The 15,832-nt window shown below is 42.7% G+C and overlaps 1 protein-coding gene across 1 annotated transcript in view; it reads right to left on the reverse strand.

Annotated features, from left to right (window-relative positions):
- Positions 1–1,422: 1,422 nt before the first annotated feature.
- Positions 1,423–15,832, reverse strand: part of LOC309565652 (5-hydroxytryptamine receptor 3A-like) — a gene marked incomplete at its 3' end in the record, with an annotated part of 83,701 nt that continues 69,291 nt past the window's right edge. The window contains exons 7-9 of the mRNA XM_082270605.1: positions 11,292–11,496; positions 8,306–8,512; positions 1,423–1,682 (exon numbers count right to left, since the gene is read on the reverse strand). Of these exons, the coding sequence (XP_082126731.1) occupies positions 1,423–1,682; positions 8,306–8,512; positions 11,292–11,496 (672 nt within the window). The remainder of the gene's footprint in view (positions 1,683–8,305; positions 8,513–11,291; positions 11,497–15,832) is intronic.

Below are 15,832 nucleotides of genomic sequence, written 5' to 3' on the forward strand. Positions count from 1 at the left end.
GTGACCACATAGAGGGGTTAATAGTAGCCAAATAGTAATCCAGTGCACAAACTCCAGAGAACTCAGATAGTCAAGGGTAAGTGCATAAAGATATACATTTAAAGTGCAGAGTGCAGCACATGAGGCAATCTCACCTGTTGATGTAATACACTTCTCGCAAGATAGATGAAGTTTCCCTGTCCATGGTCCGGCCTGCAGAGGAAGCCATGTATGGCTTCCTGCCCTGCCGCGGACCTATATGTAGGCCAGTCCCACCAGAAGTGACACAGCCAAAAGCCAGCGGGGGGCTATATTGCGGCCGACAACCAGCTCGGACCGCAAAAAAAGCGGGCATGCGCTGAAAAGATGGCTGCTTGTAAGTCCGCATAGCGGACACTGGGAAAACAAAGGGGAAAGAAAGGTTGGAAAAAACTCACCCTGCCCTGGCTTGGCACCCGAATGTCCACCAGGGAAGGGAAAAGCAGGGGATCCAGTCAAAAGCCGCCATGGGACAAAATTTGCCTTCTGTGTTTTTTTGTGATTTGTCATATTGATGTGGTTAGAAACTCTTTGTAAAACATTGTGCTGAGAGTTTTTGTCCCATGGTGGCTTTTGACTGGATGGCACCGGCACCGGAAGTGACATTCAGAGGCCCTAACCATTCTCTCCAATTTTCTAGTCTATAGGGATGTGGCTGGTATATGGTCAGTAAAGTGAGCCAACAACCTTCACTTTTTTATTTTTACACTCTAACTTTCATTGACACAGTAGACACTGTTCTACAGTGTCAATTTACAAAGAAAGATTTTCTCCATTCAACAACTGTGGGATAGGTGAAGAAGTGGGGCAAAGATGAAGACTTTTTATGGTGTGTGTAGAAGATCTAATGTTTAGAACTAGGAAGTGTAGTTACAAAGGGTCTTTATTTGCATATCTCACCGTTGGGGCTTAAAGATGAACTAAAGGCAAAACTCTTTTTTTTTTTTATTTTGCATAGAGTAAGGGAGCCTATTACCCCTGTTTGATTTGTTTTTTTGCAATCTGTGTCCCTTTGGGGAGATTTACCTTTGCCTCCTGTCCCAAAGTCAAAACAGGAAGTAAGAGGAAATCCCTACAAATTTAGGAAATCCCTTGAGGACTCCCAGGTCACTGGTACTAGTGTACTCATTGAAAGATTTCCCCTCTATTACTTTTCTGGGGACAACCCACAATTTGGGGGTTTTTGTTACTTTCACTTTCAATGTTAATGGTAAACAGGACAAATAAAGAGCGTGAATTTCCCTAATGGGGGCACTGACAGTAACAAAAACTGACAGGGGTTCTGATCCCTCTCCACTCAAAGATTAGTTATACTTTAAATACAGTATTATATAGGGAACTATGTAACCCAAAAGGTTCCAATGTTTTTTTAAACTGGATCCCCTCGATACGCATTCATGTAATTCACTGTGCCCATGCATAGATGAGAACGATAAATACCGCAGTCACCGTAAGGAGATACAAAATGAGAACCAGCCTATCGATGATTTTTGCAACTTGGAACCATTCTAACTTGGCATCTTCTTCAGTCTTAGAGAGGATTAACCTCTTGTGGATATTAAGGATTTCTAACAGCAGTTTCTTCAACAGCTTTACTTCTAGGTTGTCTTTTTCCTGTAAATCCTTCATCCTTTGTACTTCACCAATGGCCTTTGTTTTTAGGTCTGAACCAAAGAACATGGAACATTATTAAACAGTTGCTCAGAATATTAGTAACAAAAATATACTATATACTTTACATTGTACACAGGCGTTATATACGCCACATGCCTGGTTCCAACTACCTTTTGGCCAATAGGGTATATGCGCTCGGGGTGGTAGGTGCATAGCTGGGGCCATGTGTGTTGCCTTATGTCTATACTCTCGGAATGTTCATGTATTTTGATCCTAACTATGTGTATTAATATTTTCTATAGACAATAACGATACATCTATTGAATTCTTTCGCCCCTGAGGAAGCTCTATGTAGCGAAACATGTCGGGCAAAGATTAAGAATGGAGGCACCAATAGCCCCAGAACTATGTAATAGAATTTATCAAACCATTCCTTGAAGTGTCACCAATACTATGTTGGTTATATATATGTTGTCTTTTTTTTTTTTTGTGTATTGTAACGCTCCTGCGTTTTTGTAGTAGGCTGGATTTGCAGCTGCAGAATCTCCACTCAGTAGTCATGTAGAGATGTGTTGAATAACCAGATCCAACTCTCCAGACTCATCACTGTGGGCCTGTCAGCTTCAGCATACAGATATACACACTCAATAAGATGTTCCTGGAGTGATAGGATGTATATGATAGTATGAAGATGATGTGCTGAAGGGACAGGTGTGAACAGTGACAGAGATGGTAAGCACTTGATAGAAATGTTCAGGAGAGTATTAGTTGGTATTAGGTAGAATGCAGATAGGTTAGTAATCGAGTATGGTAACAGGTGGTAAGGACAGCAGATGACAAATACAGGATAGGCTAACCCAGTGCAAGGATAGATGGTAGTAGACTCAAGAGCTAGCAATCTATGTAACAGTGCAGATGATAGAATTAGTATGCATAGATAGTAACAGTCCTTAATGTGCAGAGGTAGATAGTGTAAGTAAGGTTATGGAGGATTGCCCTGTGGGGTACTTATCACTAGTAAGGTTAGTAGTAGAAGGGTCCAGTAGTGAGGGAGTGATCCAGTAGCGAGATACAGGGATCAGTAGCGAGGTTCTGGTCTGTTTCCAAGTAAAAGAGAATAGCTGGAGGTTCCGGTAGCAAGACAAGCTTGTAAGCATGTGGACACACAGGCAGGTTGAACGAACAACGTGAGAGAGAACGCCGGCGGTTGAAATAGCCGCTCTGCGGCGCTCGGCGATGACGTCATCCGTCTTAAAGGTGTATGCGTACCACCTAATTAGAAAGGTGGGACGCATATTTGAAAAGAAAATGGAAAATAAGGGTACCAGAGGTACCAGAATCTTTCAGTACCCCCCCCCTTAAGGCCGGCTCCGGAAGGCCTATAGCACTGGTTTCTCTGGGTATTTTGAGTGAAACCTTCGTATAAGCCTAGGTGCGTGAACATCAGTGGTATCCAACCAGGTGTCGTCTTGGGGTCCATAGTTCTTCCATCTTATGAGATACTGGAGTCTTCCTCTGTGGATACGAGAATCCAAAATCTCCTTAATCTCATATTCTTCTCCGCCTTCAACTTGTACTGGAGGTGGAGGCAAGATGGTAGGCCTTATTTCTTGATTAGGAACATGGGGTTTCAGTAGCGACACATGGAAGATGGGATGGATCTTGAGATCTGCTGGTAAGGTGAGCTGTACTGCAGCTTTTCCAATAAGTTTCTTAATTGGGAAGGGTCCCAGAAATAAAGGTCCAAGCTTTTTGCTAGGGATCTTTAATCTTAAATTTCTTGTCGATAGCCAAACGAGGTCCCCAATAGCATACTGAGGAGAAGGTCTTCTACGTAGGTCGTAGTACCTTTTTTGTTGGCTGTGGGCGTGTGAGATAGTGGTGTTAAGTAAACCCAGAGAGTCCTTTATTTGGGTAAGATAGTCTGAGGCTACTGGGTTACTTGATGGTAGGATGCGTGGTGGAAGAAGTGTGGGATGAAACCCATAGTTCAAGTAGAACGGACTTTGCTTAGTAGTACTGTGGGTTGCATTGTTATAAGCAAATTCCGCCAGAGGGAAAAGGTCCACCCAATCATCCTGTAGGTATGATGTGTAGCAACGCAGATATTGTTCTATACACTGGTTGACTCTTTCAGTCTGTCCGTTGGTCTGAGGGTGGTAGGGAGAAGTGAGCTTTCGCTCAATCCGTAATATTTGACAAAGAGCTTGCCAAAATTTGGAGATGAACTGTGAACCACGGTCGGATAAAAGAGTCTTTGGAATTCCGTGTAACTTGAACACATGTTTCATCAGTAGTTCCGCTGTTTGTTTGGATTAAGGTAGTCTACGGATAGCGATGAAATGTGCCATCTTTGTCAGGTGGTCCACTGACACTAGAATGGTATTAAATCCTTTAGAAGGTGGTAGTTCTACTATAAAGTCTAAGGACACAACTTCCCATGGAACCTGGGGTATTGGTAGACTGCAGAGTAGACCAGATGGTTTTGTAGTGTCAATTTTGGACCTTGCACAGATGTCACATGAAGATACAAATTTTTGTACAGACGTCTTCATATCAGGCCACCAAAACTGCCTAGTAAGCAAATTAAGGGTTTTCGTCATACCCATATGTCCTGCCATGGGCACATCATGTGATAACTCCAAGATCTTGGTGCGCATAGTAGGGGGTATGTAGAGTTTGTCGTTGTAGTAGAGGAAGCCTTCTGCATCAGTACTTAGTTGTGGTGGAGGTGAATCCAATCCTATACTGTGCAAAATCTCTTCCTTCAGGGAACGAACAACCCCAATAATACGTTCATAGGGTATTATAGGAATAGAAGGGATTTCAGCGCAGTTATTTTCGGTTAATCGTGATAGCGCATCCGCTTTTTTATTTTTGTCTGCAGGCGTGTAGGTCACTAAGAAGTTGAATCTTAGGAAGAATAATGACCATCGTACCTGCCGGTGGGAGAGAGTTTTGTTAGTCTGGAGGTATTGAAGGTTTTTATGGTCTGTATATATGAGTATTGGTAACCGGGTACCCTCAAGTAGATGTCGCCAATTCTCCAGTGCCAGTTTTATGGCAAGCAACTCCTTTTCACCCACTGGGTAATTCACCTCTGGGCTGCTTAATGATTTTGAAAAGAAAGCAACTGGGTGGAGTGGTGAAGTATTTGTTGGTCGTTGGGAGAGAACTGCTCCTACTGCCATATTTGACGCATCTACCTCCAGAATATATTGGAGGGATGGGTCTGGATGGCGTAGTATGGGAGCAGAAGTAAAGCTTGATTTTAACAAGCAGAAAGCTCGATTTGCTTCTTCTGACCATTTGAATGGCTTCTTTATACTTGTCAGTTGTGTGAGAGGTCTCACAATGGCAGAAAAGTTCTTGATGAACTTCCTATAGAAGTTTGAAAATCCAAGGAATCGCTGTAATGCCTTACGAGTTGTTGGTATAGGCCAGTCCAGAATACAGGATATCTTGCTCATATCCATCTTAATTCCGGTTTTGGATATGATGTATCCTAGGAATAATATTTCTTCTTTATGAAATAGGCATTTTTTTAATTTCACGTATAGATTGTGTGCGAGTAATCTGGATAACACAAGTCTTAAATGTTTTATATGTTCAGAGAGAGATTGAGAATAGATAAGTATATCGTCCAGATATACTACAACACAGACAACAAGTAAGTCTCTAAAGATGTCGTTTATGAACCTTTGGAAAGCTGCGGGAGCATTACACAACCCGAATGGCATCACAAGATATTCGAATAATCCGTATCTGGTTCTGAATGCTGTTTTCCACTCATCTCCGTCACGGATTCGGATTAAGTTGTATGCCCCTTTCAGGTCTAATTTAGAGAAGTAAGTAGCCCCACGCACTTGTTCAATGAGTTCAGGGATGAGCGGTAAAGGATAGCGATCCTTTATTGTAATCGTATTTAATTGCCTATAATCGATAATAGGCCTAAGACTTGAATCCTTATTGCGGACAAAGAAAAGTCCTGCAGCTGTGGAAGAAGTAGAGGGTCTGATGAACCCCTTTGTCAAATTCTCATCCAAGTATTCCTTGAGATGAGAAAGTTCATCCTGTGAAAGAGGATAAACATGACCGAAATGCAATTTGCTGTTAGGGAGTAGATCGATAGTGCAATCATAATCCCTATGGGGAGGCAACATTTGAGCATTTTTTTCAAGGAATACTTCGGACAGATCCTGATAGCATAGTGGTGCAATCTCATCTGACACCACAGACAGGATCTTTCCATAAGATGGGAGGTTACACGTAATCTCACAATAGTGAGAAGGGAAAGACAAGGTCCGTCTTTTCCAATCTATGATTGGTTGATGTGTGTGTAACCAGGGGAGTCCCAAAATAATAGAAAAATAGGGTGAAGATAGTATATCAAAAGTGGTGGTCTCCATATGAGACTCGTTAGTAGTGACGAGGAGTGCTTGTGTCTGGTTGGTGATTGGACCAGAAGATAGTGGAATACCGTTAATGAAACTAACAGAAACAGGTTTAGGTTTTGAAATAATAGGTATTTTATTTAAGGTAACAAAACGTGTATCGATATAGTTCCCACAAGATCCTGTGTCGATCATAGCCTTGGTAGTAATCCTAGTCTGGTCCCACTGTAATGTTAAATGAACAAAGAGATAAGGGTTAGAAAAGGAAGTCGTTAATCCTCCTAGCAAGACATGTGAACACTCACCCTCTTTTTTGCGGACAAGGGGACAGACGCTTATCAAATGATCCGGGGATGCGCAGTACATGCAGAGGTTTCTGGATCTTCTTCTGGCTCGTTCAGTAGTTGATAAAGGTGGGCGTATGGTTCCTACCTCCATGGGAGTAGGGTTAACGGCCGAAATCCGAGAAGGACTAGACAATGGCATTCCCATTTTCACAGCCTTTCTTTCACGCAGTCGCCTGTCAATGTTGATACTGAGTTGTATTAAGGCATCCAAGGTGCCAGGTAAATCCGCTCGGGCGAGCTCGTCTTTAACAGCTTCTGACAACCCGAGTCTGAATTGAGTTCGCAGAGATGTATCATTCCACCCTGAATCAAGGGTCATTCTTTTGAACTCTTCTACAGGTCTCCTTCCTTGTTTTAAAGCCCTCAATTGAATATCAGCAGTACTCTGCCTGTTGGGGTCATCATATAAACTAGCGAGTTCCGCTAGGAATAAAGAATAGGAGTTGAGAAGCTGATCATTTTTCTCAAAGAGAGAGTCTGCCCAGGCCCGTGGATCACCCGTTAAGTATGAAATAACGGTACAGACTTTAATTTGATCAGTAGGGTATGTACGAGGTTTTAACAAAAAAAAACAATTGACATGCGTTTTTGAATTCACGAAATTTTTTCCGATCACCTGTAAACACTAGAGGAGGGTTTATTTTAGGTTCAGGGGGTTGAGCAGCAGTGAGCCGTGAAAGACGGGTTACCTGCTGTATCAGAGTCTGATTTTCTTCTTTTACTTCAGTAAGAGCAAGCATTAATGCATTTACTTGTTGTGTTAATTGTATCACTTGAGTGGGTAATTCTGCTGAATCCATTTTTTAGGTTCGTTCAATCTGTAACGCTCCTGCGTTTTTGTAGTAGGCTGGATTTGCAGCTGCAGAATCTCCACTCAGTAGTCATGTAGAGATGTGTTGAATAACCAGATCCAACTCTCCAGACTCATCACTGTGGGCCTGTCAGCTTCAGCATACAGATATACACACTCAATAAGATGTTCTTGGAGTGATAGGATGTATATGATAGTATGAAGATGATGTGCTGAAGGGACAGGTGTGAACAGTGACAGAGATGGTAAGCACTTGATATAAATGTTCAGGAGAGTATTAGATGGTATTAGGTAGAATGCACATAGGTTAGTAATCGAGTATGGTAACAGGTGGTAAGGACAGCAGATGACAAATACAGGATAGGCTAACCCAGTGCAAGGATAGATGGTAGTAGACTCAAGAGCTAGCAATCTATGTAACAGTGCAGATGATAGAATTAGTATGCATAGATAGTAACAGTCCTTAATGTGCAGAGGTAGATAGTGTAAGTAAGGTTATGGACTATTCCCCTGTGGGGTACTTATCACTAGTAAGGTTAGTAGTAGAAGGGTCCAGTAGTGAGGGAGTGATCCAGTAGCGAGATACAGGGATCAGTAGCGAGGTTCCGGTCTGTTTCCAAGTAAAAGAGAATAGCTGGAGGCTCCGGGAGCAAGACAAGCTTGTAAGCATGTGGACACACAGGCAGGTTGAACGAACAACGTGAGAGAGAACGCCGGCGGTTGAAATAGCCGCTCTGCGGCGCTCGGCGATGACGTCATCCGTCTTAAAGATGTATGCGTACCACCTAATTAGAAAGGTGGGACGCATATTTGAAAAGAAAATGGAAAATAAGGGTACCAGAGGTACCAGAATCTTACATGTATATGTTATGTAATGTCAATTTTGAGAACTATGCATGTTCTAATTTTAGAATTTAATAAAATTTGTTAATTTTTTATATACATGTGTTCATACATCTTTGAGTACAATACCAGTAAAAGTCCCCTTTAGCCCAACTCTGTTTCCGACATCCTAATTGGAAGTTGTTATTTTTCTAAATAACTTGGGATGTAGGTATCAAGTAACTTTAATTAATACATTAGAGCACAATCAATTATAAATAATTACATTGTACACAAACCTTTGGTAAGAGTTCCATTTTTGGTCATCTTTTTTGGAGAGGGTACTTTCCTAAAGCACAGTGCTCGTGCCATGTACTTAAGAACAAGAGTTTTCAGCCATGGAGAAACATGTTGGGGGCTGACAGAATGGTACAACACATACGAAGAAAAAATAGTTCCAATAATACTAAGAACCATCATTGCCATACATACACAGCAGAAAATACCTATACAAAACAGAAGAGCAAACTGTTAGGTTAAAGCTATATGTTTTAATAGGAAAATCTGCATGGACTACAATGAATACAGTATATTAATAATTACTTCCAACAAATGCAACAGACAAGTGATATATATCAATTTAGCAGGTTTAGCAAATGTTTCTGCTCATAATCAGTTTATTAGGCTTCATACCATTAGTGGTGTACTTATCAAGAACTGAATGTGACATTCGCCAAACATTCAATGCAGATGAATTCTCCTTGTGCATGTGTTTTAGGTTACAATGATTGATTTGCCTTGAGGCTCAGCTCACATATATGTGAATCAGGTGCGTTTTGAACCGCATCTGATTCACATGACATGTGAACCGGACCGGCTTGCAATTGGGGCCGGTTCACATATGTCCACAGCAGCCACAGTATGTTTTTAAAGAGTCCTGTGAGATTTTAGGTCTGGTTCAGGTGGGAATTCAAGTAAAATGTCGCACCTGAATCACACCTAAACCGGTGAACAAAACTGCACCAGATTCCTTTTAAAGGAGTTGCAAAGTCAAATGTTTTTTTATCTTAATGCATATGCATTTAGATAAAAAGCCTTCTGTGTGCAGCAGTCTTCCCAGCACCCCCTAATACTTACCTGGGCCCCATCTCTATCCAGCCATGTCCACGAGTCCCTCGGTTGTCCGGGACTTTCCTTCTTGATTGGCTGAGACACAGCCTCAGCTCCATTGGCTCCTGCAGGTGTCAATCAAAGTTAGTTAGCCAATCAGGAGGGGCAGGGCCGAATGGCAGCTCCGTGTCTAAATGGACACACTGAGCTGCAGCTTGGATCGGGTGCCCCATAGCAAGCTGCTTGATGTGGGGGCACTCAACAGGAAGGAAGGGCCAGGAGAGCCGAAGAGGGACCCGAGAAGAGGAGGATCCAGGCTGCTCTGTGCAAAACCAACTGCACAGAGCAGGTAAATATAACATGTTTGTGTAGCAGGTTTTCCAGGCATTGAGCCTGAGGTGGGTCTACCATTGTTACCAGTTACCTCTCCAGCCCATGTGAGCTGTGGCCCCAGGTGTAAGAACTGAGTCAATGACAATTCCGGCATCTTTGGTTTGTTGTTTTTATTGTATTTAAGGGATGGGAGAAGGGAATGAGTGGGATACTCCTTTGGCTCAACTAGGTACAAATTTGGGACTCTTCTAACAAAAATGCTTGTTAGCGCTGTCTTAACGCCAGCCGATGCTAGCCAACGCTTCCTGGCGCTTGAATAGACTTTAATGCTGAAAACTGTGCTGGAACCTCAACTTTAGTCGAGAAGATCCAGGACTGAAGAATACTTGATTTCTGACACTGCTTTGCTTAAAAGTCACTAAACAGCTCCCTCAGCCTTACCCTAGCTTGAGGTAGCTCCACGTAAATTACTGTGCTGCTGCAACTCTCAACTGATGCACTCTCACTATGCACTGACTCTTCAGGGCCCAAACTGCAGGCGCCCCCTTTATCACTTCAGGGTCCTCTGACTAGGTACCCCCTCTAACTTCAGGGTCCTCAACCTAGGTACCCCCTTTACAGCTAGCTGACACTTGGATCCTGGAACCTTCTCCGGAGTGGTCTCCCACTGACACTAGGCAGACCCCCAGGGACAATCCTCAGTACACATGACCTGTGTAGGCTTTCCTAGCACTGGACCCCTCTTTCTCTTTGCTGGTTCTCAGCACACCGGATCCCCTTCAGCTCAACTCAGCACCCTCTGGATTCTCAGGCAGCACCCAGAGACATCCGCTTTCTCTAACAGGAGGAGAGACAGCCGTTCTCTCCCTCCTGGGACTCTGCTCCCGCCAAAGACGCTGAGTCATGCACTCCCCTTAAACTTATACCCACTCCCAGAATCCTCTGCGGTAGAATCTGTCTTCTGGTGTAGTTACAAGCCTGAATGTGTCCCTGATTGGGTTTCCTTCACTGCCCTATGAGAAGCCTCTCACAGAGCCAGTGGGGAGACTCCCCTCTCAGCAGACACACCTGGAAGCCATGACACCCTGACCAAAAATAAATCATGGCCCTGCTGTTAGGCAGACAAGGCCCACTATGCATTTACCTAGCACCTACCTGTAGGGTGCTACATTTGTTATTTTAAAAAAAAAATACTTTACAATCACTTTAAGCTCTTAGGCTGGGTTCACACATATTCGCCCATGGGTTCATGCCTGAGGTCTGGTGCTTCCCTGTTCACCGGTTCAGGTGCTAATCAGGTCAGAATTTTTGCCTGAAATCGCACCTGAATCGGACCAGAAGACACACAGGACCTGAACACGTGTGAACCGGCTCCATTGTAAGACAGTCATACTCGCATGTAAAGCGAATTAGGATGCGGGGATACCCACATCCAATTTCGCATATGTGTGAACCCAGCCTTAGAACTGGTGCCTGCTGGCCCTTTAAGGCTTTAGAATGCCAGGAGGCGGGGTTTATGGGCACGTGACCATCAATCACAGCAGTCACATGACCGGAAAGCTCCTGATCATAAGCAGTGAACAGGAGCTTTCAGTTAGCTGCCGGTAACTGTGTCTGAAGTGCGCTCTAGGCACAGATCTATCAGCTCTATTGCACGGAAATATGTCCCAGCTAGGCGCCAAGGCTCAGCCACCGACAGGCCGCATGTTTGCGTGTGCTCGGCGCAAAGGGGTTAACAACTGAATGCAAACCACAGACAGACATGTGTGAACTTAGCCTAAGTGTTTGATGAGTGAAAAAGACCCCTTGGTGTAATATGAAGATCGATAAATGTCTACATACCTAACATAGGTTGGCTACCAGAAGCGGGTAACATATTGTTAAGGATCAGCAGGAGCACGGAGAACCCCAGAACAACATTGATTTTGAACACAAGTCTTTCCTCATACTCCTGAATGAACATACTGCAGATGTCTAAGATAACTAGGAAGCAGGCTGGGATGATGAGATTGATTATGTAGATGACAGGGGCTCTTTTTATTGTAACCTTGAAAAAAAAGTAAAGATATGAGAGTCTCAAGCAGACACCCTTACAATTATATATCCAGCTAGCATTATATTGTACAGTATATCTAAAGGCTAATGTAAAATAACAAAGGTCTTATCAAGGGATAAATCATATTGAACACTTACTGTATTTTCTCCAAACATTTGTAGTTCCATTTATTCCCATTTTGTAAATGTAATTTAAGTTTTAATATCTTGTTTTAATTCAAATAAAATATACAAATACTTAAGTATATATAATTGGTAAAAAGGCGCTGGTGATCTTTTATAGTGCTAAATATAAGTAATTAAAGTGTAAAATTATTTTTATAAAATTCCAATACAAAACATCAATAGTGCATATATAACCAATGTATATAATTGGTAAAGTGCAAGTGCTATCCTTTACTTGTGCAAAAAAAATATATATATTGCAAAATAGATTATCAAAGTGCTTGCTAGTGCATCCACATAATAAATTATATACCATATAATGTATATCATTAAATTATGTCAACAATAAATTATTTGTGCCCACTATTACAGTGCTCAAAAAAGTGGTTAAAGTGCTTATAGTATTTTAATAGTCCAAGACAATTCATGCAGAAAAGATGCTGCATAAATTTAATTGCTTGGATCTATGGTGCTCCAGGTGGTGGGGTGTATCACTCGTTGCCTCTTACCAGATTGAAGTAGGTCGCAAGGACCCCCAACGCCTGTGATCCCTTTGTTTAGGTTTGATCCACCTAAACCGGCGAACATTGCGAACCGGCGAACATTGCGAACCGCCATAGACTTCAATAGGCAGGCGAATTTTAAAACCCACAGGGACTCTTTCTGGCCACAATAGTGATGGAAAAGTTGTTTCAAGGGGACTAACACCTGGACTGTGGCATGCCGGAGGGGGATCCATGGCAAAACTCCCATGGAAAATTACGTAGTTGACGCAGAGTCGGGTTTTAATCCATAAAGGGCATAAATCACCTAACATTCCTAAATTGTTTGGAATAACGTGCTTTAAAACATCCAGTGTGTGTATACGATCAGGTATGATGTTGTATCGATCAGGTAGTGTAAGGGTTACGCCCTCTTCACAGTGACAGACCAAACTCCCCGTTTAACGCACCGCAAACATCCGCAAACAGACCACAACCGACCAAAATGGGACATGAACTGGGCTTTAAGGGTTAGGGTTAGGTTTAGTGTTAGGGGATAGGGTTAGGGTTATGGTGAGATACTTAGGGTTAGAGTTAGTAACCCTACCCCTATGCCTCTAACCCTCTAACCCTAAGCACTAAAAATAACCCTAACCCTAGCCCTAACCCTAACCCTAGCCCTAACCCTAATGCTATTTTTTTTTCTGGTTCTGGACATGCTACAGAGCTGAAACTTCACAGGTACATTTTTTAGACCCCTCCAGACACCGAATCACACAAAAAAAGTTCTTAAAAATTGTCATTTTTGATAGAGAGCCAATTATTGGAAAAATTAGAAAAAAAATAAAAATAAAAAAAATCATTGGATTTAGTGTCTGGGGGGTCTAAAAAGTGTACCTGTGAAGTTTCAGCTCTGTAGCATGTCCAGAACCAGAAAAAAAGTACGAATTAGGGTTAGGGCTAGGGTTAAGTTTAAGGTTAGAGGGTTAGGATTAGGGTTAGGGTTAGGTTTAGGGTTAGGGCTATTTTATGGCTAGGCTTAGAGGGTTAGGGTTAAGGTTAGAGGGTTAGGGTTATGGTTAGAGGGTTAGGGTTAGGTTTAGTGTTAGGGGATAGGGTTAGGGTTACGGTGAGATACTTGGGGTTAGAGTTAGTAACCCTACCCCTCTAACCCTAAGCACTAAAAATAACCCTAACCTTAGCCCTGACCCTAACCCTAGCCCTAACCCTAACCCTAACCCTAACCCTAATTCTATTTTCTTTTTCTGGTTCTGGACATGCTACAGAGCTGAAACTTCACAGGTACACTTTTTAGACCCACCAGACACAAAATCACACAAAAAAAAGTTCTTAAAAATTGTCATTTTTGATAGAGAGCCAATTATTGGAAAAATTAGAAAAAAAAAATAAAAATAAAAAAAAATAAAAAAAATCTTTGGATTTAGTGTCTGGGGGGCCTAAAAAGTGTACCTGTGAAGTTTCAGCTCTGTAGCATGCCCAGAACCAGAAAAAAATTATGAATTAGGGTTAGTGCTAGGGTTACGTTTAAGGTTAGAGGGTTAGGGTTAGGTTTAGGGTTAGGGCTATTTTTATGGCTAGGCTTAGAGGGTTAGGGTTAAGGTTAGAGGGTTAGGGTTATGGTTAGAGGGTTAGGGTTAGGTTTAGTGTTAGGGGATAGGGTTAGGGTTACGGTGAGATACTTGGGGTTAGAGTTAGTAACCCTACCCCTACCCCTCTAACCCTAACCCTCTAACCCTAAGCACTAAAAATTACCCTAACCTTAGCCCTGACCCTAACCCTAACCCTAGCCCTAACCCTAATTCTATTTTTTTTCTGGTTCTGGACATGCTACAGAGCTTAAACTTCACAGGTACACTTTTTAGACCCCCCAGACACCAAATCACACAAAAGTGTACCTGTGAAGTTTCAGCTCTGTAGCATGTCCAGAACCAGAAAAAAAGATAATTTTTCAGTAGAGCAGGGATGGTGGGAACCCCTTTTACACCTATATGATCTTTTTTTTCTGGTTTTGGGCATGCTACAGAGCTGAAACTTCACAGGTACACTTTTTAGACCCCCCCCCCCCCGACACTAATCCCAAAAAAAGTCATGCCTGCCTCCAAAAATGCCTGATAAATATATAGAAAAAAGTTCGGGACATTCTCTATTTATATTTGCCAAAATGATTGCATTACCATGTTCTGTGTACTGTAGGAGACTGGATATATGGAATGCAGGGTCCTGGGTTTAGTAACACAATTCTAAGATGTGATGGCTGCATTCGTTTTCCTTTTGGGCTCACTTTCCTTTACTTTCATCTGATGATCCAACCAGTAAGTCTGTTGTTTTTCAACAAGTGAGCTCTTCTGCAAATGTAGCGGTTAGAGTGTTGAGACAAACCATTTACCACTGACAGGGGTGCTTACAATGATCAGCTTTTATTTACCCCAAAAGAAAAAAAATGTTGCTGTAACTGCTTGTGTAACTTCAGTGTGAGCTGGAGTTTGGCTTCAGTTTGTTAGTGAATCTGGCCCTGGCTGGTGGAAAAGAGTTAATGTGTGTGTGCTGCTGTTCCCAGCCTACCTACTGATGATATAAATACAGGGGAGGGCTCGGTTCGGCATGGTCTGTCAACTTATGGGACAGGACATACTGTGATCTGTGTGGAGGAGGAATGCTGTGCCTTGCAGTCCGTCGGATGCATCGGAGATCCGGAGATCAACCAGCATCTGGAGAACGACGATATGGACGATTACCTTTCTGAGGTATTCCTGGGCAGCCAGCTAGGAATAGATAGGGTTCTTCTTATCCAATGTTCATAATGGACTGCACTGATTAAAGACTCTTAAAGCGGAGTTCCACCCTGAAAAAAACATTTTTAGATAAAAATACCCCTGGGACAGTCAGGGCTAGTGCATTTAAGCAACGATAGCCTCTGAACTGTCCCCTGTTTCACTTACCTTTTAGAAGAAATATTTACCTTGAAAATGTCTTGTCCAGCGCTGCCATCTCAGGTGTGGGCAGCTGAAGCTGGAGCATCCTCTTCGGTGTCCTCTTTGGTGACGTCAGAATGCCCTGCACCGGCACTGTTTGTTACTTCCGGTGCAGGTACGTCATCCCTGGACACCTTCTGGGCATGCCCAGAAGCTGTTTAGCAGGGAATGACACGCCTGCCCCGGAAGTGACAAGCAGGGCCGGTGCAGGCGCATTGACTCCTGGGAGCAATGACGCTCATCTCCCAGGAGTTAATGCAAGCAGGAAGTGACGGCGCGGGCCGCGGCCGCAGAGGGAGGAAGAGGAAGGAAGGTAAGTATATTTTCTTTAAAAACAAGGTAAGTAAATTCAAAAAAATATAAATTATCCAATTCTTTTTCAGGTACATTAAAGCAAGCGGATGGTGAAAAGTTGATTTAAGGCCGGAACTCCGCTTTAAGTAAAGTAGTGCCAACTGTCCAGAGCCAGGTCTGAAGTTTTTCAAGGGGTGCATGTTGGTCCTGGCGTATTAAAAGAATTCTGGTCAGTAAGGCACATGTGGGGTATAAAGTTCAACTGTTACCAAAGGTCTACTTGGCAAATCAAGGAAGAGGAGCAATAAAGTTGCTATGAGTAACCAAGTGTTAGAACAAGTTACAGTGCAGCCAGTTGTGAGGCGTAGTACCTGAATGAGGTGATGAGTTCTCT

The sequence above is a fragment of the Pelophylax lessonae genome (assembly GCF_965119305.1).
Source record: "Pelophylax lessonae genome assembly, chromosome: 10".
NCBI classification, from domain to species: Eukaryota; Metazoa; Chordata; class Amphibia; order Anura; family Ranidae; genus Pelophylax; species Pelophylax lessonae.